The sequence below is a fragment of the Mauremys mutica genome, chromosome 12 (genome assembly GCF_020497125.1).
Source record: "Mauremys mutica isolate MM-2020 ecotype Southern chromosome 12, ASM2049712v1, whole genome shotgun sequence".
NCBI lineage: Eukaryota > Metazoa > Chordata > Testudines > Geoemydidae > Mauremys > Mauremys mutica.
This window is the reverse complement of record NC_059083.1, coordinates 81,767,980-81,787,482: the sequence shown is the minus strand read 5'-3', so window position 1 is coordinate 81,787,482 and position 19,503 is coordinate 81,767,980. Positions and strand designations below refer to the sequence as shown.

General features: G+C 54.1%; 2 protein-coding genes across 37 annotated transcripts in view; one reads left to right on the top strand and one right to left on the bottom strand.

Annotated features, from left to right (window-relative positions):
* The window catches only part of RBFOX3 (RNA binding fox-1 homolog 3), a 352,384-nt gene that overhangs the window by 90,820 nt on the left and 242,061 nt on the right, over window positions 1-19,503 (bottom strand). For 10 of the 34 annotated variants that reach the window (XM_044981525.1, XM_044981527.1, XM_044981533.1 and 7 more), the window contains 2 exons: window positions 11,466-11,510; window positions 2,340-2,802 (listed from right to left, as the gene is read on the bottom strand). The exons of 10 other annotated variants lie outside the window; for them this stretch is intronic. In XM_044981525.1, the coding sequence (XP_044837460.1) occupies window positions 2,340-2,357 (18 nt within the window). In that variant the 5' untranslated portion in view covers window positions 2,358-2,802; window positions 11,466-11,510. Of the gene's footprint in view, window positions 1-2,339; window positions 4,656-4,723; window positions 5,191-11,465; window positions 11,511-14,025; window positions 14,045-19,503 lie in introns of those variants that run through there. 14 more of the 34 variants (XM_044981536.1, XM_044981544.1, XM_044981537.1 and 11 more) reach the window with 5 other exon arrangements.
* On the top strand, window positions 1,498-16,155 carry LOC123345007. 3 transcript variants are annotated; one of them, XM_044981552.1, is made up of 5 exons: window positions 1,498-1,644; window positions 2,159-2,398; window positions 2,808-2,959; window positions 6,037-6,256; window positions 15,392-16,155. In XM_044981552.1, exons 1-5 carry the CDS (start codon window positions 1,586-1,588, stop codon window positions 15,456-15,458), a joined length of 738 nt encoding a protein of 245 aa, XP_044837487.1. In that variant the 5' UTR covers window positions 1,498-1,585; the 3' UTR covers window positions 15,459-16,155. The 3 variants fall into 3 exon arrangements, with proteins under 3 accessions (XP_044837487.1, XP_044837486.1, XP_044837488.1); XM_044981551.1 differs by having other exon boundaries at window positions 2,156-2,398; XM_044981553.1 differs by lacking the exon at window positions 2,808-2,959 and having other exon boundaries at window positions 2,156-2,398.

Genomic DNA, 19,503 nt, shown 5'->3' with positions numbered 1-19,503 from the left:
CCCCCTGCCCCCAGCCAGCCCCTGCCCCACCCCCTGCCCACAGCCACCCGCAGCCAGCCCCTGCCCCCAGCCAGCCCCTAACCCCAGCCACCCCCTGCCCCCAGCCAGCCCCTGCCCCACCCCCTGCCCACAGCCACCCGCAGCCAGCCCCTGCCCCCAGCCACCCTCTGCCCGCAGCCAGCCCTTGCCACAGCCACCCTCTGCCCGCAGCCAGCCTCTGCCCACAGCCGCCCGCAGCCACCCCCTGCCCACAGCCACCCCCAGCCACCCCCTGCCCCCAGCCAGCCCCTGCCCCACCCCCTGCCCCCAGCCACCCCCAGCCGCCCCCTGCCCCCAGCCGCCCCCTGCCCCACCCCCTGCCCACAGCCACCCGCAGCCAGCCCCTGCCCCCAGCCAGCCCCTGCCCCCAGCCAGCCCCTGCCCCCAGCCACCCTCTGCCCGCAGCCAGCCCTTGCCACAGCCACCCTCTGCCCGCAGCCAGCCTCTGCCCACAGCCGCCCGCAGCCACCCCCTGCCCACAGCCACCCGCAGCCCGCCCGTCTGCATCACCTGCCCACAGCCAGCCCGTGTCACTCCCTGCCTCCAGCTAGCCCTGCCCCACGCCCCTATCTGCAGCCAGCCCCACATCCACTGGTGCCCTGCAGTTCCCAGGGCAGTAACCCTGCACACCTGCTTTAATGAGGGGGGGGCAGGGAGCAGCTGGGACCCACACGTGCACACCCTAGAGTGACCAGACAGCAAGTGTGAAAAATCGGGACGGGGGTGAGGGGTAATAGGAGCCTATATAAGAAAAAGACCCAAAAATTGAGACTGTCCCTGATCACCACCCACACATGTGAAACGGAGCTCATTTCTAGTTCAGCCCCATCTTTTTAAAAAAGAACTTTAGGTAGGGTTAAAATACATCTGTATTTTCCTGGACATGGCAGGCTTTTCGGTTCTTAATCACCTCCTGGGAAAATATGGACGTATGGTAACCCTATTGGTACAAAAAATACATGCTGTCGCACATCCCTTAAATCAGAACTTTTTCTAGGGAACCCGTTGTTAAGATTTTGGCAGCTCATCACTGCCCACCCCCCCCAGGTAAGTGCATGGCACTCCTGGAGAAGGGCGGCCTTGGCAGACCACAAGAATGCTGTCTGCTGCTTTTGTCTCAAGCCCATTTGCTTCTTCATCTTGTCACTTCATTCTCTCCTGAATGTGGCCAGACTGCCTGGCTTTAACCTCTGGCTGTCTGGCCTTGGAAGCTCCCAGTGAAGGTGCTTACAGGTCAGTTCACATGCCCTTTCAATACCTGCTCCCACTGTTCACATGCCCCTCCTTTGTGCTCTATTGGACAAGCTACATTTCAAGTCTCTTGTCCAAGGCATTGAGGACAAGGCCTTGTCCACGTCCCTGCAGCTGCTCGCTGGGCTGCTGCCTGAATACCACGGACTCATAACTGAGAGGCCTCTTTTCTTATGTCCAGCAGGACTTGCTGCCAGTTAAGCTGAGCTGTTTGAAAGGAGCATGGGAAACTCAGATGTGCTGGGTACAGACGAAAGAGGAATTTCCCAGCACCAGGCCAAACGAGCGGTAGCAGATGCCCCTTTCTCCAAGACACTCTCACCTTGGGCCACGTTCTCTAGGGTTCCACCCCGGGTAAGTGCTTCTGGCATTTCACCCACAGCACAAGCCTCTTCTGAGCAAAGCAAAGCAAACAACAAAGCAACTTCTCTTGAGCAGCCAAAGATTTGCTGCTTCTGTTAACTGTCCTCCACTCCTCTTCCAGAGAGTGATGTGAGGGGAGATTGGGTGGATCAGGTGCAGAAAGATTTCCTAGTGGAGGGAATATGCCTCTGAGCAGGACCTCCTGCTCCTCTGGCCTGTTACCTGGTGATCTGCAGAGAGCTCTCTGCTGAGTCTAAGAGTCCCCAGGGCTGTGCTAGAGAAAGCTCCCGGTGAGCCTGGGGCTCAGAGGGGGCAGATGCAGGAAGAGGCAGAACTTTGGGTCAGGATTTGTCCAGAAAGCTTCCCTAGCAGGGAGTAGGGAGGGGTCAGCATGCTTTTCACTAGTTGAATTCAAACCAGGAAGCTCTGCCCTGCTCAAGTTGCCCTTTCTGGGAGGGGGAAGACAGCTCTCATCTCCTTGCTCCTGGGGGCCTGTCTCCAGCAGGCAAACACCTGATCCCCTCTGGCTGTATGGAAGCCAGGAAGCAGAGAGATCCCTGCTGGAAGAAGAAAGCATCTCCCTGGCAGGCAGCAGAGCTCCAGAAGCTGGAAGCAAGCACAGTGTAAAACAAACCAGTCCCCAGCCCCCAGTAAAGAAAGGGGAAAATCCTGTGTTTGGTACCTACCCAGAAATACATCATCATGTCGGCAGCGGGGATGCGCAGCACCAGAGAGGAGCAATCGGGTGAGCTGGCCTAGCAGCGCAATGAGAGGGTGTGGGGTTCCCCTTCCGCTCCCCGCGCAGCTGGCTGAGGCGCCCCGCACTGTGCTCCCTCGCAGTCTCTCTGTCCCCGGTGCTGGCGGGTGGCTTGGCAGCAGTGCCCTATCGGCTCGGATCCCTCGCCGGCACAGCGCGGTCACTCGCCACAGGCCGCCATGCACGTCAGAGCTGGCCATCAGTGTCCATCGCGCTGGCGCTCAGCTGCTCGTGGTGCGAGGGTCGCAGAAAGGATTCCAACTTGGGCAGGGCAAGGAGCGAGCCCCCAGCTCCCCAGCACGAGTCACAGTGCGAGGAAGGGTGGGGGTGAGGGGAGCTGATTCGATATTAAAAACAGGGGGAGGGACCAAAAAGAAATCCTCTTGGGTGTCCTTAGGAGAAAAAGGAAGAGAGGAAAAGCGAGCGAGGCTGGACCTGCTCCTCCTGCGGAGGTAGCGTACAGCTGGCTGGGAGTGCAGGGGCTGCTGGACTCAGGCTGGGAGTGCAGCGCGAGGAGCCAGGCTGAAGGACTGGGGGCCAAGTTGCCAGGTTTGTTGTGGGGGGCTGGATGGGCTGCCGGGGAAGGGAGGGGGACGTGTGGCGGGGAGAGTGAACGCGTGCACGGCAGAGCTGGGAGTGTGGGCTCCTGCTCTGACACTCTGTGTAACGGATGTCCTGCCTCAGCATTTTTCAAGCTACCCTGTCAATAAGGGAATCGGCTGCTCTCACAATTAACCTGCGAGGTGCCAGCCAGCTCCGACTGCGCTTGCTCCCTGGCAGGAGTGCGTTTTCCTTTCCTTTTCCTCTCCTGTTCCTGGGTCAGGCTCAGCCAGCATCCATGGCTGAGAGCCTGAGCTAGGCCCGGCTCATGGCTTCTCAGGGGCCAGGATGGACTAGAGGCTGCCCCACCCCTGGCCAAGGGAGAGAGGTCATTCCAGGAGCCCTCGGCCCTCTCATTCCCATGGCTATGGCCTCAGTCACTTCTGCACAAGCCCCTTCCTCCAAGGCTTCTTAGGGAGTAAAAGTTCTTGGAACGACTATTATTGTCTGGCTTAGGGTAGCACCTCGAGGCCCCCTTGTGCTGGGCGCTGCAGACAGTGAGCAAGTTCTTGTCCCGAAGCGCTTACAACCTACACTAGATCAGACGGACGTGGGGCGGGAAGCAGGAAGAAAAAGCAGGAACAGCCTTGGTAGAGCCTGATCCCGGAGGCTGGGCGCATCTGAGATTAGTGAGCCTAACGAAGGGAAGGGGCAACCCTTGAACAATGCTTTACTCTGGGATCTTAAACAGCCAGAACGCCTCGGGGCGAACCAAGGGGGGCTGAGTTCAAAGGGCTGCCCACAGCCACAGAGTACAAGGCAGAGCTGGGAACCCAGGCAAAGCATGCACCTGCCCCGGGCATGTGCTGTGAGCCCCGGTTAGCCCTGCCGCTCGGACTCCGTCACTGCGCCCCAATCGCTCATTCACCTGCCCCGGGCATGTGCTGTGAGCCCAGGTTAGCCCTGCCGCTCGGACTCCGTCACTGCGCCCCAGTCGCTCATTCACCTGCCCTGGGCGTGTGCTGTGAGCCCAGGTTAGCCCTGCCGCTCGGACTCCGTCACTGCACCCGCTCGCTCATTCACCTGCCCCGGGCGTGTGCTGTGAGCCCCGGTTAGCCCTGCCGCTCGGACTCCGTCACTGCACCCCAATTGCTCATGCACCTGCCCTGGGCGTGTGCTGTGAGCCCCGGTTAGCCCTGCCGCTCGGACTCCGTCACTGCACCCCAATCGCTCATTCACCTGCCCCGGGCGTGTGCTGTGAGCCCAGGTTAGCCCTGCCGCTCGGACTCCGTCACTGCACCCCAATCGCTCATTCACCTGCCCCGGGCGTGTGCTGTGAGCCCCGGTTAGCCCTGCCGCTCGGACTCCGTCACTGCGCCCCAATTGCTCATGCACCTGCCCCGGGCGTGTGCTGTGAGCCCCGGTTAGCCCTGCCGCTCGGACTCCGTCACTGCACCCGCTTGGTCATTCACCTGCCCCGGGCGTGTGCTGTGAGCCCCGGTTAGCCCTGCCGCTCGGACTCCGTCACTGCACCCCAATCGCTCATTCACCTGCCCCGGGCGTGTGCTGTGAGCCCCGGTTAGCCCTGCCGCTCGGACTCCGTCACTGCACCCGCTCGCTCATTCACCTGCTCCGGGCGTGTGCTGTGAGCCCTGGTTAGCCCTGCCGCTCGGACTCCGTCACTGCGCCCCAATCGCTCATTCACCTGCCCCGGGCGTGTGCTGTGAGCCCTGCCGCTCGGACTCCGTCACTGCACCCCAATCGCTCATTCACCTGCCCCAGGCGTGTGCTGTGAGCCCAGGTTAGCCCTGCCGCTCGGACTCCGTCACTGCACCCCAATCGCTCATTCACCTGCCCCGGGCGTGTGCTGTGAGCCCAGGTTAGCCCTGCCGCTCGGACTCCGTCACTGCACCCCAATCGCTCATTCACCTGCCCCGGGCGTGTGCTGTGAGCCCCGGTTAGCCCTGCCGCTCGGACTCCGTCACTGCGCCCCAATTGCTCATGCACCTGCCCCGGGCGTGTGCTGTGAGCCCAGGTTAGCCCTGCCGCTCGGACTCCGTCACTGCACCCGCTCGGTCATTCACCTGCCCCGGGCGTGTGCTGTGAGCCCCGGTTAGCCCTGCCGCTCGGACTCCGTCACTGCACCCCAATCGCTCATTCACCTGCCCCGGGCGTGTGCTGTGAGCCCAGGTTAGCCCTGCCGCTCGGACTCCGTCACTGCACCCCAATCGCTCATTCACCTGCCCCGCGCGCGTGCTCCGAGCCCCGGTTAGCCCTGCCGCTCGGACTCCGTCACTGCACCCCAATCGCTCATTCACCTGCCCCGGGCGTGTGCTGTGAGCCCCGGTTAGCCCTGCCGCTCGGACTCCGTCACTGCGCCCCAATTGCTCATGCACCTGCCCCGGGCGTGTGCTGTGAGCCCCGGTTAGCCCTGCCGCTCGGACTCCGTCACTGCACCCGCTTGGTCATTCACCTGCCCCGGGCGTGTGCTGTGAGCCCCGGTTAGCCCTGCCGCTCGGACTCCGTCACTGCACCCCAATCGCTCATTCACCTGCCCCGGGCGTGTGCTGTGAGCCCCGGTTAGCCCTGCCGCTCGGACTCCGTCACTGCACCCGCTCGCTCATTCACCTGCCCCGGGCGTGTGCTGTGAGCCCAGGTTAGACCTGCCGCTCGGACTCCGTCACTGCGCCCCAGTCGCTCATTCACCTGCCCCGGGCGTGTGCTGTGGGCAGCCCAGCCCTGTCTCTCAGCCAGTTCTAAGTCCAGGCAATGGCTAGCAGCTTGTGAGGGACAGGCACTGGTTAGGCTGGGGGCATGCAGTGGCAAAGGAATGGGCTGGCTCTGGCCAGAGGATCAGGTGGAAGCGCATCGGTTCTCCTTCGGGATGGCTCTAGGGACATTCTGACGGGCTGAGCGACAGGACGACTGGGAGCATCCAGCTGCACTGGGGACTTGACAAGGTCTCTCTGTGTTAGCTTTTCATATTGCACAGGGCTCTTGTAGGGAAGGGCAGAATCACGACATTCTAGCTCTGCTGCCAAGGGGCTATTACAAGAAAATAATCATCCCATGCTGTGCTTCTACAGCTCCTGCGTGCTGCTCTGCCCCCCGACCATGGCTGCAACTCCCCTCCAAGCCAGCGATGGGCCTGGATCCCCAGGAATGCCCCGCTGCCCCAATGAGAGGCTCGGGGGAGTTACCACATGCCTGCCTGAGCCCTGCTGCTGCCCCGTTTCTCCGGAGGAGGACAAATCCCTGCTACGGCTCACGCGCCGTCCCGCAGAGGAAAGAAGCAGAATCCTCAGGGTAAGATAAACCGTCCCTGCACGGAGCAGGCCCTGGGCAGTCTCCAGCCAAGGCGACGGGTGCAGCAGCTCTGTCAGACACTAAATCTCCCGTCCTCCGAGGGACCCGCTCTGCCGCGGAGAGCTGAGCCACACACAGGAGCAAGCAAATAAATAAGAGCAAGGGAAGGCGAAGGCGTGTGAGGGCTGGAAGATAGTTCTGTGGGGCCCGGCTGGCGCTGACAGCCCCCTCAGCACATAATCACATTCAAAGCAGAGCTGGTGTGAGGCAGTTCTCCTCCAGCACAGCAATAAAAGAAAACAACACGCTTAATAATTCAGCACCAGGAGAGGGTGATCACCGCGGCAGGCCGGGAAGAGAACCCAGGCTTTCACTCAGTCCTACCTTGGTGTCCAAGGCCTCCCCCACTCCCTGCGAGCACAGCCCCACCCCTCGCCTCAGGGAGCGAGTCCAACTGCTGCTCCCCCCCCCCCCCACACAAATTGAGGAGGCCATAGGACAGCCTAGATATAAACCTCTCTCCCCTTAACAAGACTCCCCAGGGCAGAAAGGGGAGCCCGTGCGGGAGAGGGAGATTTTGTGCTGTCCTGCTGGGGAGAAGAGGCTAAGATACAGGCAGGTCACTGTTTGGCTGGGTGTTTTTCTCTTCTAGCTATTCCATGGCCAGCATTACCAGCAGGGATTTGCCTCCTCCCTTCCTGTCTAAGCTGTGTGATGTTGAACAGGGAGGTAGCTGGCTCTCAGTGAGCATTAGAAGGGATCCCTGGATATGACTCTACATCACTTTGGGACCCTTTGACACAAATCACCATAATAAACTTGACCACAAAACCACTGTTAGTTCCTGTTTGACAATGTTTACCTTGCTGTTCCCAACTCAGTTTGTGCCTTGCCTGGCCCGGGCTCTCCTGCTGCTCCCTCTGTTCGAGGCAGGGCATTACGGAGCCGTGGAATCAATGGCAATCTGCCTAACCCAGCATCCTGACTTCTCTACAGGAAGAAACAGGCCAGATGCCTTGTGCTGAGAACCTAGCACATCTCAGCAGGTATGGGCTAGACCTGTGCTTGGATGCAAGACCTCCTGAGGATGAGGCCTTGGTAATTTAATAGGTAGTGCTCTTCACATGTGAGCCAGTCCTGGACCTGTATCCCAGAATAGCCCTAGAGGGATACTGAGCAGCAAAAGATTGAATAGCTGGCTGAGACAGAGACCAGACCAGCACTTACTAAGAGCCACGTAGCCTACAAAGGAGACCCACTGGTGCATGCCACATTGCATACCTATCTTTGTGGGACTAGCCTGCATAGACAGACAGGAATTGGGTATATGCATATGCAAATATCTGAACAAGAACGGCCGTACTGAGTCAAACCAAAGGTCCATCCAGCCCAGTGTCCTGCCTGCCGACAGTGGCCAATGCCAGGTGCCCCAGAGGGAGTGAACCTAACAGGTAATGATCAAGTGATCTCTCTCCTGCCATTCATCTCCACCCTTTGACAAACAGAGACTAGGGACACCATTCCTTACCCATCCTGGCTAATAGCCATTAATGGACTTAACCTCCATGGATTTATCCAGTTCTCTTTTAAACCCTGTTATAGTCCTAGCCTTCATCTAAGCATCTAAATACCTGATGTGTGTGCACAACTCCATTTTTTAAAGCTTTTTTTTTTGGCAACTCTAAAAATTTGCCCCTAAAAATCTCCTGGCAATTTTTGCTAGTGTCGTGGACTCTAAAGTCCCAAGCAAACATCCTGCCTTCCCTCAATTCCCTCTGCTGCATTTGTTGTTTTGAAAGATTGTTGTTGTAGAAATGGCTGGTACATTCCACCCCAGAGATGGCTACATTTGAGGGATGAGGGGAGAGATTGCTGAGTATACTGCTTGCACAGTTTAGGGTCCCTTGGTACAAAGGGCACTATATCAACGTAGATGAGTGTTACTTATAGACACAGCTGAATTGGGCTAAGAATTTTCCCAGTACGGGAAATCGGAGGAGGCGGGACAATCACGCTCATGGTTAGTGGGTTTTAGCCACCAGCCTACAAGACCTGAAAGTTGGCTTTCACATGGGAGCTCTTTTAGAAATGCACTTCTGCAAAAGGTCCAGCCACTGAAGCCATTCCCCGAGTGACTGTGAAATAAATGTGTTAGTCTCTAAGGTGCCACAAATACTCCTGTTCTTTGTGCTGGAGCTCCTTATTGCATCAGGCTCTGAGCAGATTTGGGAACTATCCTTGCAGGGCAGCGTGGGGAATGATTGCTCAGGGGACTGGGAACAGGAGTGGGAGCCAGGTCACTGGCTCAGACCTGCACCTGCCCCAGGCCAGGACGGCCAAACGGTGTTTGCCTCTGATGCATGTGACACCACTTGGGGTGAGAACATTCTTCCCATGGGGCAGGCGTCTACTTCACAACACTGTCACTGACATGTGTCTGAGCAAAGAATGGGCTGGAGAGGCTGACGTGTGGGGAGGTCCGGGTGCTCTGCCTGGTTGGGGGTATATAAGGGGCATGACCTCTTTCGGGCTGCCCGTCCGGATGTTAATGAGCCGGTGCCTGGACCTTGCCTGTCAGCACTGCTAAGCCCTTCTTCCAGCCCTGCCTTTATTAGAAATTGTGCCTGTCACTGGAGCCAACGTCTGCTCTCGTTGCCTCACATTTCTTTTTTTGAAGCCGGTTATACTTTTGGCCTTCAAAGCATCCCCTGGCAACAGTTCCATAGGTTGACTGTGTGTTGTATGAAGAAGTACTTTCTTATGGTTGTTTTAAACCTGGTGCCTATTAATTTCATCAGGTGACCCCTGGTTCTTGTGCTACGTGAAGGGATAAACAACACTTCCTTATTCACGTTCTCCACACCAGTCATGATTTTATAGCGCTCTAGTATATCCCCCCTTAGTGGCCTCTTTTCCAAATTGAACAAGTCTCCATTTTTTAAATTTCTCCTTCTATGGAAGCTGTTCCAGACCACTGATCATTTTTGTTGCCCTTCTCCAAACCTTTCCAATTCCAATATATCTATTTTGAGAGGGGGCGATCACATCTGCACGTGGTTTTCAAGATGTGGACGTACCATGGATTTATATAGAGACAATGTGATATTTTCTGTCTTATTATCTGTCCCTTTCTTAATGATTCCCAACATTCTGTTCGCTTCGTTGTCTGCTGCTGCTCATTGAGTGGATGTTTCTAGAGAACTCTCCACGGTGACTCCCAGATCTCTCTCTTGAGTGGTAACAGCTAATTTAGACCCCACCGTTTTGTATATATAGTTGGGATTATGTTTGCCAATATTCATTGCTTTGCATTTAGCAACACTGAACTTCATCTGCCATTTTGTTGCCCAGTCACCCAGTTTAGTGATAGCAGCAAAGAGTCCTGTGGCACCTTATAGACTCACGGAAGTTTTGGAGCACGAGCTTTCGTGGGTGAAGACCCACTTCGTCGGATGCAAGTTTACAGTTTAGTGAGATCCTTTTGTAACTCTTGCAGTGAGTCTGCTTTGGACTTAACTATCTTGAGTAATTTTGTATCATCTGCAGACTTTGCCACCTCACTGTTACCCCTTTTTCTAGATCATTTATGAATATGTTGACAGCACTGGTCCCAGCGCAGATCCTTGGGGACACCACTAGCTACTTCTCTCCATTCTGAAAACTGACCATTTATTCCTACCTTTTGTTTCCTGCCTTGTAACCAGTTACTGATCCATGAGAGGACCTTCCCTCTTATCCCATGACTGCCTACTTTGCTTAAGAGCCTTTGCTGAGGGACCTTGTCAAAGGCTTTCTGAAATTCCAGGTACATTATATTCACTTTTCCCCTCACCTCCTTATCCTTGCACTCCCTATCCGTGGCCCCACAAAGTCGCGGGACCTCTTGGTCAACCTCCTCCTCGCCCTGGCTAAAAAGGCCATCCACGCGACCAGGGAGAGGAGGTTGGCCGACGGAGACTCCTGCGACTGTGGGGCTTGTTTCCGGTCCCTCGTCCGCTCACGTCTCCGGGCGGAGTTCCTCTGGGCGGCGTCCGCTGGCTCCCTTGACGCCTTCGAGGAGCAGTGGGCGCTGTCCGGGGTTCTCTGCTCGGTGTCCCCATCAGGCTCCCTCCTTATGACCCTTTGACCTCACTCCTGTCCCTGTTCTTTTATTAGTTGTCCCCCGCACTTAGTGGGTTTCCGTGGCCCTGTGGATCCTCCCCTTAGGCTGGGGGGGATCCGTTAGCATGGGGCGGGCTTCCGCCCGCCCCCTCTCCCGGATAACCCAATAGTACATTATATTCACTGGATCACCCTTGTCCACATGCTTGTTGACCCATTCAAAGAATTATAATAGATTGGTGAGGTATAATTACCCTGTACAAAAGTGACGTTGACTCTTTATGTTGAACCCAAATTGTATTCATCTATGTGTCTGATAATTCTATAGTTTCAACCAGTTTGTCTGGTACTGAAGTTAGCTTACTGGCCTGTAATTGCCAGGATCACCTCTGGAGCCTTTTTTAAAAATTAGCATCACATTAGCTATCCGCCCTCACCTAGTACAGAGGCCGATTTAAGTGATAGGTTACATACCACTGGGTACACAAAGCAGGGGCCTCCCTGAAAAGCAGAAGTTGCCCCAGCGCTGAGCTTGATGAAGATATACGATATCCCCACTTCTCCAGCACTCTAAACAAATCCCTGCACAGCTCATTCTTGATAGCTGTATACAGCACAAAGAGTCAGCAATGTCAGCACGCATAAAGCAACTCATGGGCACAACATCCCTAACCCATGCCAGCAGCCAAGCCTCCTCTCCAGAGACCCATCCCCCAGTTAGCTCCCTGCACTGGCATGCACCATTCTAGAAAGTCTCAGCTTCCTGCCACTGGTTGGAGCCATGAAAAGCTACTTGTCTACATCCAGCAGCAGGGACAGACAGAAGGGAACCGAGCAGGCCATCCACCTTGCTTTCCCCAGCTGGCAGATCCCCAGTCCACACGTGTGATCCAGCTGCTTAACCCATAACCTGTGGAGCAACAGGGTGGATTGTGCCAGTGAAGCACAGACACAGCAGCTGGTATCAGCCCAACACAACTGGCCTGGCGATCAGAGTGCACTGGCACATGCCGCACAGAGAAGCAAATGGGGACCCCAGATGTAGCCTGAGACACAAAAACATTCTTATCTCTCAATGTCTATTCAGAAAAGGAAAGTGTCTTTGTACCTTTTATTCAGCCAAGTTTCCCCTGTGGTGCTCACACTGGACTCTCTAAGAAAAGAAAGAAAGAAGAAGAAGAATTAAAATCAATGATCATTATCGCTAACTTGCTTACAGTCAATGCCATTTTCTCATTGACTGGCAAAATTTTTGAATACATAGTATTATCTCCCTAGGAGTTCCGGGAAACCTGCCCTGGTTAAAAGCTTGCTGCTCTCCACGTTTCAAATAAAGGGTGAACGAGACATTTTAGTTCTTTCTAAAGAACACCAAGGAACCAGCAGTCAGACTGCTCAGCTTCATTCCTGGGCCGGCTGAAGTCCATGCTATACGGGCACATTCCATGTCGTGTATTTCACTATCAGAAGCAGCATCTTCTCAGTCTAGTTTTTGGTGGATTTTCGCATTCACAGCAGTGAGGGGCTGAAAGGACTATGTGGAGCCAGATGTGATGCAGATTGGTGCTGCATGTCTCCCATTTGTCACTTCCAGCCTGGTCTGCGAGTCCAGGGCCCCCAGTCTATGCTACCAATACACCTCAAGCCTGACTTGCAGCACCTGCACCTACCATGCTCTATTCTGGCCTTCCCATAGCTCTGCAAGTGCACTTCAGTCTCTCCCCGCAGCCCCGTCTCTCCCCATACTAGTTCTGTACAGTACTATCTGCTGGTTTAAAAGTTAAGATGTGTTTAAGAATAGCCAGACTGGGTCAGACCAATGGTCCATTAGCCAGTATCCTGCCTGCCGACAGTGGCCAATGCCAGGTGTCCCAGAGGGAATGAACAGAACAGGGAATCACCAAGTGATCCATCCCCTGTCACCCATTCCCAGCTTCTGGCAAACAGAGGTTAGGGACACCATCCCTGCCCATCCTGGCTAATAGCCATGGATGGAGCAATCCTTAATGAACTTATCTAGTACTTTATGAACCCTGTTATAGTCTTGGCCTTCACAGAATCTTCTAGCAAGGAGTTCCACAGGTTGACTGTGCATTATGTGAAGAAATACTTCCTTTTGCTTGTTTTAAACCTGCTGCCTGCTAATTTCATGTAGTGACCCCTAGTTCTTGTGCTATGAGAAAGAGTAAATAACACTTCCTTATTTACTTTCTCCACACCAGTCTATCCTATCCCCCTTAGTCTCTGAAGATGTCCACGCAGTGTGCAGAGGCGGTCAAAAAAGCAAACAGGATGTTAGGAATCATTAAAAAGGGGATAGAGAATAAGACTGAGAATATATTATTGCCCTTATATAAATCCATGGTACGCCCACATCTCGAATACTGTGTACAGATGTGGTCTCCTCACCTCAAAAAAGATATTCTAGCACTAGAAAAGGTTCAGAAAAGGGCAACTAAAATGATTAGGGGTTTAGAGAGGGTCCCATACGAGGAAAGATTAAAGAGGCTAGGACTCTTCAGCTTGGAAAAGAGGAGACTAAGGGGGGGATATGATAGAGGTGTATATAAAATCATGAGTGATGTTGAGAAAGTGGATAAGGAAAAGTTATTTACTTATTCCCATAATACAAGAACTAGGGGTCACCAAATGAAATTAATAGGCAGCAGGTTTAAAACAAATAAAAGGAAGTTCTTCTTCACGCAGCGCACAGTCAACTTGTGGAACTCCTTACCTGAGGAGGTTGTGAAGGCTAGGACTATAACAATGTTTAAAAGGGGACTGGATAAATTCATGGTGGCTAAGTCCATAAATGGCTATAAGCCAGAATGGGTAAGAATGGTGTCCCTAGCCTCTGTTCGTCAGAGGATGGAGATGGATGGCAGGAGAGAGATCACTTGATCAGTGCCTGTTAGGTTCACTCCCTCTGGGGCACCTGGCATTGGCCACTGTCGGTAGACAGATACTGGGCTAGATGGACCTTTGGTCTGACCCGGTACGGCCTTTCTTATGTTCTTATGTCTCTTTTCCAAGCTGAAAAGCCCCAGTCTTATTAATCTTTCCTCATATGGAAGCTGTTCCATACCCCTAATCATTTTTGTTGCCCTTTTCTGAACTTTTTCCAATTCCAATATATCTTTTTTGAGATGGGGAGATCACATCTGCACGCAGTATTCAAGATGTGGGTGTACCATGGATTTATATAGCGTCAATAAGATATTTTCTGTCTTATTATCTATCCTTTTCTTAATGATTCCTAACATTCTGTTCACTTTTTTGACTGCATAAGAAAAGTGGGGACAGAACATGCTCCAGAGGGGAGGAGTTGTATGGCTTGCTGCTTCATGGGTATATAAGTACAGAATGTAGCCATTCTGCAGCGCTGCCAATGCCCCTCAGCCCAGACCCACAGCACTCCCAGTACTCTACTGGTCTGTATTGGTCCCAACACAGTGCTGCCAATGCCCCTCAGCCCAGACCCACAGCACCCACAGCCTCTACACTGGCTGGGTCCCAACATAGCTCTGCCAATGCCCCTCAGTTCCATCCCCCCCCAATCATGAGATTTTAAAAATAAAAAAGGTGAGGTCTTTCTGTGCCTTCTGGCTTTTGAGCCCTTAGGGGTCACATTTTGCAGCTTGCTAGAAAACTAAAGCTGAGGTTCTCACATAAACACCTGAATCCAGAAGCAGGAGCTTTGAGAAGAACACCTACATTGTGAGACTTGCAATACAATCACAAGATCAGCCACATAGTACTTCAAGCTACAGAGAGGGGAAGGGCTGTGAGCAGGGAGAGGAGGCCAGAGGAGAAAGGAAATGGATTCAGGTGGGTGCGCGCCTGACAGCTGCCATCTTGCTCAACATCCAGGACTGAACCGGCGACCTGCAGAGCAGAAAGCATGGCTTGAGAAAGGATCCAGGTTCACTAGCCAGTGACTACAGGAGACTCCCATTCTCTATGAGTTGGGTACCGAGGGTGCCACAGGACACTAGCCAGTGAGTGACACATGCAGAGCCAAGGACTGAAGCACTGTGCTTGCTCACACTGGGATCGCTCCAGGACTACGTGCTGCCCCAGGGATGACTACTTAGATCCACTCTGGCCCCACCCCACGGATGATGCGATTGTGCATACGCCCTATATGGAACATGCGGAGGGCTCCCCTGTTGCGCTAGAGGAATGGAAGTGATTCCCAGGCACTTCTGTTAGCAAACAGGGCTTTCAGCCGCACAGCAGGATAATCAATTATGGTAATTCCTGCCTCAATGAATCAGATTCATGGAGGAACACAGCTCATTAGGCTGGGGCTGACTTCCATTAGCCCTCTTAGGATAAAACCCCTCCCTCGGGAAAGCTCTAACCCAGCTAGACACATTCACCATCCTCCCCCTCCCCAGCACAGCCCGCCAGTAACATGACAAAGTCAGGTTTCAGAGTAGCAGCCGGGTTAGTCTGTATTCGCAGAAAGAACAGGAGCCCTTGTGGCACCTTAGAGACTAACACGTTTATTTGAGCATAAGTGTTCGTGGGCTACAGCCCCCTTCATCGGCTGCATGGAGTGGAAAATACAGTAGGAAGATCTATCTATACACAGAGAACATGAAACAATGGGTGTTACCATACACACTCTAACGAGAGTGATCAGTTAAGGGGAGCTATTCCCAGCAGGAGATGGAAAAAACTTTTTGTAGTGGTAATCAAAATGGTCCATTTGCAGCAGTTGACAAGAAGGTGTGAGGAACAGTGTGTGTGTGGGGGGGGGGAGATAAACATGTGGAAATAGTTTTACTTTGTGTAATGACCCATACACTCCCAGTCTTTATTCAAGCCTAATTTAATGGTGTCCAGTTTGCAAATTAATTCCAATTCAGCAGTCTCTCGTTGGAGTCTGTTTTTGAAGTTTTTTTGTTGTAATATTGTGACTTTTAGGTCTGTAATCGAGTGACCAAGGAGATTGAAGTGTTCTCCGACTGGTTTTTGAATGTTATAATTCTTGATGTCTCATTTGTGTCCATTTATTCCTTTACGTAGAGACTGTCCGGTTTGGACTCAGCGCAGGGAAGCCACGTGGGCAAAGTGTGTTTGCCAGAAACTGTAATTCCCAGTGGAGACAAGATAATCCCCTACTCTGCAGGGCCTTACACAAGGGACTTGGCTGTTGAGCCCCTCGAGCTGCTGTGTCACTGAAATCTCAAAGCTCCCACTGACCTCCTGATCCAGCCCATTCTCACCTTGCTCCTCCAAACTCCTTCCTGCTTCTCTGAGCTCCCAGACACCTCCCCCGGGTTGTGCCCAGTTTCACCAGTAAGCTGGTCACCGGAGACCTCTGGAACAGGGGTGAAGAAAAATCTCCAGTCCGTGACCATCATCCCGAGAGCTGGGGCTTGGATTTGCTGGGCTCTCAGACAGTGTGTTTGAAGATGAATAATTGAAAGCTGCTTGTTCTCCTGTGGGAAGTGCAGTGATGGGTAAAATCTCATTTCCCAGACAAGCCTCCCAAGGAAGAAGCCAGCTGAGGCTGCGCCTGCTAGGACCCCCCCACAACCAGACCTGAGGCCACAGTGTTCAGGAAACAGCAGACGGGCAGGCAACTCCCCGGGGGACTGGGTCAGCCTGAGGGCAGTCCAGATACACAATATGATGGGTACCGACATAGCCTGGCCATGGGCTGCGGGACTGTGACCTGCCACCACTGCAGCATCTGCTGGGGCAGCAGCAGGAAGGCCAAGGCACAGCATTAACTCGGGGCAAACAGTGGCCTTCAGGAGACACAAGTGCTGCTTTGCAGTTCCAAAGCTGCTGTCCAAGAGCTGCTCTATGTGCTTAGTACCAGTGTAAATGGGCCCCCTCAATCTGCTGCAGTGAGGCAGTTAGAGGTGACAAGCACAGCCAGACTTCCAGCAGCCCAGCAGCCCAGCACATCCCCACTTCCCACCCAGTCGGGCTCTCCACTCTCTCCGGGAGAAGGGGAGTCTCTCCTCTCACTCCTCTGAAATAGCAGCCAGTGATGGAAGATGCCAGGCTGCAGCAGAGAGGTTTTGGGCTGCCTATCTCAGGCCACACTCCAGCCCCACTTCCTTGCAGAGGTGCCCAGGAGATCTCAGCCCAGGCATGCTCTGGGAAGCAGTGTCTCCAGGGGACGTGCTCAGGGCAGGGGTGAATGGGCTTTTGCAAGCCTCGATGGATCCTGAGAGTCCCGGGGGACAAAAAGAACCATGGAGGTTTATGCAATTGAGGAGGGAGACTGCTAATTTTGAGCAGCTGCATTAGGGTTAGGGCTGCCTGGCCAGGTGCTATGGGGTGACAGGAGCTTGCTTTGGGAGGCTCAGAAATAGCGAGCAGCTCATTATGAACTCAGAAGAGTGAGTCCTGGTGACACTGGTTAAAACAGCTCCCCCTGGCAGAGCCCCATAGAAACAAGCTCCATGCAGGGGGGAGGCAGATGGGAGCTCTCTGGGCATCTCCCTAGAACCGCCCAACATGAAGAGGGCTGGCTAATGGAGGCCCTGACCTGGCAATGGGCTCTGCAAAGGCACATGGCCACAGTTGCATGTGGCACAGCACAGGGTTTGGGCCAAAGTCTGCACTTGAGCCACATAGAGTGGTCCTGCCAATCTCATTCCCCTGCTGCCCCTCCTCCTCACTGCACCGCCTGCCCTGTTCAACCTCTCTCAGCAGCAAACAGCTGCCAAGCCAGCCCTCTCTTCTAGCCCCACATCCATTTGAATGAGCTTCCCCTCCAATCAGACGGGGGTTTGGCCAGCAAAGGGTCAGGGTTAGGGTATACCCTAGCCACCCTGTGTTTGTCTACTGAGGCTGGCAGCTGTGTGCAGCCTGACAGAGGTGGAACCTTCCGCGCGGTAGTATGGGGCGACCCTGCTGGCTCCTCACTGGGGGAAGGCTCCTACTCAGCCTTGCTGGGAAATGTACCAGCAGCATGCTAAGTGATGTTTTAAAGCCATCTCCCCCCCAAAAATCCTAAATTAATTTTGCTTTTAATTAAATTCATTAGCAAAGATTATCTGGCTAAGGAAAAATAATAACTTGACCCTCCCCGCAGCAAACCTCTCTATTTATATCCCCTATATACAGAAGCAGTGGTGAATATTTCTTTATGGGCCATTAAAGTTTTAATGTTTAATTTATAACTGCGTTCTCTGGCGGGCAGGATGGCCAGGCACAATGTCAACACTTTTAATTAAATGAGAAGTTTTTTTTAAACAAAGAAAGATAAAAAAGCCACATTCCCAGCAGCTAATCAAGGTGGTAGAGGCTCAGCAAGTCCAGGGTGCTGGCAGAGGAGAGGGCAGGCCTTTGCTTCAGCTGAGCTGTCAGACTGGCACTGCCCAGGGAGTGTGAGAAAGCAGGGGGGGAGAGCTCACCTGTTTCCTCCACCCACAGGCACTGAGATTCCCACCTCCCCTGCTTCCGAACAGGGAGATTCATCCTTGCCAGAGGGCCTGGCGAGATGAGTCAGAGTTTACTGAGTGCCCTGCACCAGGATTTCTCCTTCTTAGTGTCAGTCCTAGAAAGGCAGAAGTGGAAGCTGCTTTACCCTAGGTTTGTTCCCCTAGGATCATGGTGGAGGTCTCTATTCAGAACCCACCAGCAGGCCTCCCCAAGTCCCTGACCTGCACTGCTTAATGAGAAGGTTCAGCCTGTGCCTCCCACAAATCCCAGCTGAGCTTGGGACAAACTCCCCAAGTGCCTCAAGAAGCCCCAAGTTTGCAGCAGCGCTGCATGAATGTATGCTTGTTCATCCCTCCCACTGCTCAGAGCTCCATACTACTCCTGGGGGAATTCTGCACCACTGCGCAATGCAGAATTTTGCCGAAATGAACATGCGTGCAGAATTTCCTTTCCCCACAGAAATAGGCTGCAGTGCTGCTAGTCGCCACTAGGGGCCACTGGACCCGGCAGAGCCCAGCTCACACATGGAAGACACTGCTGGGGGGAGCGAGGGGAGCCAGAGGGATCCTGGCAGCTGCAGTTCCCAGCACACTCCGAGGGAAGGAGAGGGCGGACGCAGGAATCTCCATGCAAGCCTGGGACCCAACATCAGGCTCTTTCTCCTTCTGGATCCCTGGGCTCTGGGGTGGAGGGGGGCCGGTGTCTGGGCTGCGGGGTCACAGCTGGACTCTTGGGGAGGGGGGCAGGTGTCTGGGCTGGGGGGGGGTGCGCAGCTGAGCTCTGTGTGTGTGTGTGTGGGGGGGGGAAATGTGTTGTGGGTGTCTGGCCCCCTGGCTGGGCTTGGGGGTGGGGGAAGAGAAACAGGAGCTGGGATGTCACAGGGGTTTCTTTAACTCTCTACTCCTCAGGCAATGTGTGTGTGTGTCTGTATTGTTACAGACGTACTAGCTAACTGGCATTTTGAAATAAATTACCAAAATAATTGAAACTGGCATGACTATGTAGTGGTATTTCAGAGTGACCAGATGTCCCAATTTTATAGGGACAGTCCCGATATTTGGGGCTTTGTAGAGGTGTGGGACTCACCCCTGCGGCACCTCCTGCTGGTCTTTTCCAGGAATTAGCTCATCCAGCCTCCGGAGCACCCTTTGCAGGCCAGTGTCCCACTGCTGCTTGGCCCCTATGTCCCTACCAGACCCGGTGCCCCATTATCTGCAGTGCTTCCCTCTGGCCGTACACTCCCCAGGGAACCCCCACCAACTATCCCCACCTTGCCTCAGGCTACTGCCTCATCGTCTAGCCCCCACGCCTTGGGGCAGGCTGCAGTATCAGCCACTCATCACCAGCAAGGAGGGTTTGGAGCTGCTGCCTTGGCCTACCCCTGGGCTGCCCTCTGCAACCCCCAGTACCTATTAGCCCAACGCTAGGCCGCAGCCTGGGGCTTTCCAGGCTGGAGCTCCCCAGCTCCTCTGCCTCTCCCCAGCCCTGCTCTGCTCGGGTCCCTCCCTCTCAGAAGCTAGATGGACTCTGCTAAGCTCCTATCTCCCAGCCTCTTATATAGGGCCAGCTGAGGCCTGATTGGGATGTGGCCCAGCTGCTTCTCCAATCAGCCTCATAGCTGCTTTCTCCTGCCACAGCCCTCTCCCAGGGCTGTTTTAAACCCCTCAGGGCAGGAGTGGCTGACCACTCCACTACAGGCTTTTTTTTAATATGGGCTCCTATTACCCCGATTT

Excerpts from the sequence above, each read along its gene's own strand:
- LOC123345007 (XM_044981551.1), top strand. The coding sequence starts at position 1,586 with ATGCCCCTTTCTCCAAGACACTCTCACCTTGGGCCACGTTCTCTAGGG. Across the intron at positions 1,645-2,155 it reads TCTCTAGGGTTCCACCCCGG|CAGGCAAACACCTGATCCCC; the intron begins GTAAGTGCTTCT and ends GCCTGTCTCCAG. Across the intron at positions 6,257-15,391 it reads AAAGAAGCAGAATCCTCAGG|AGACTGTCCGGTTTGGACTC; the intron begins GTAAGATAAACC and ends TCCTTTACGTAG.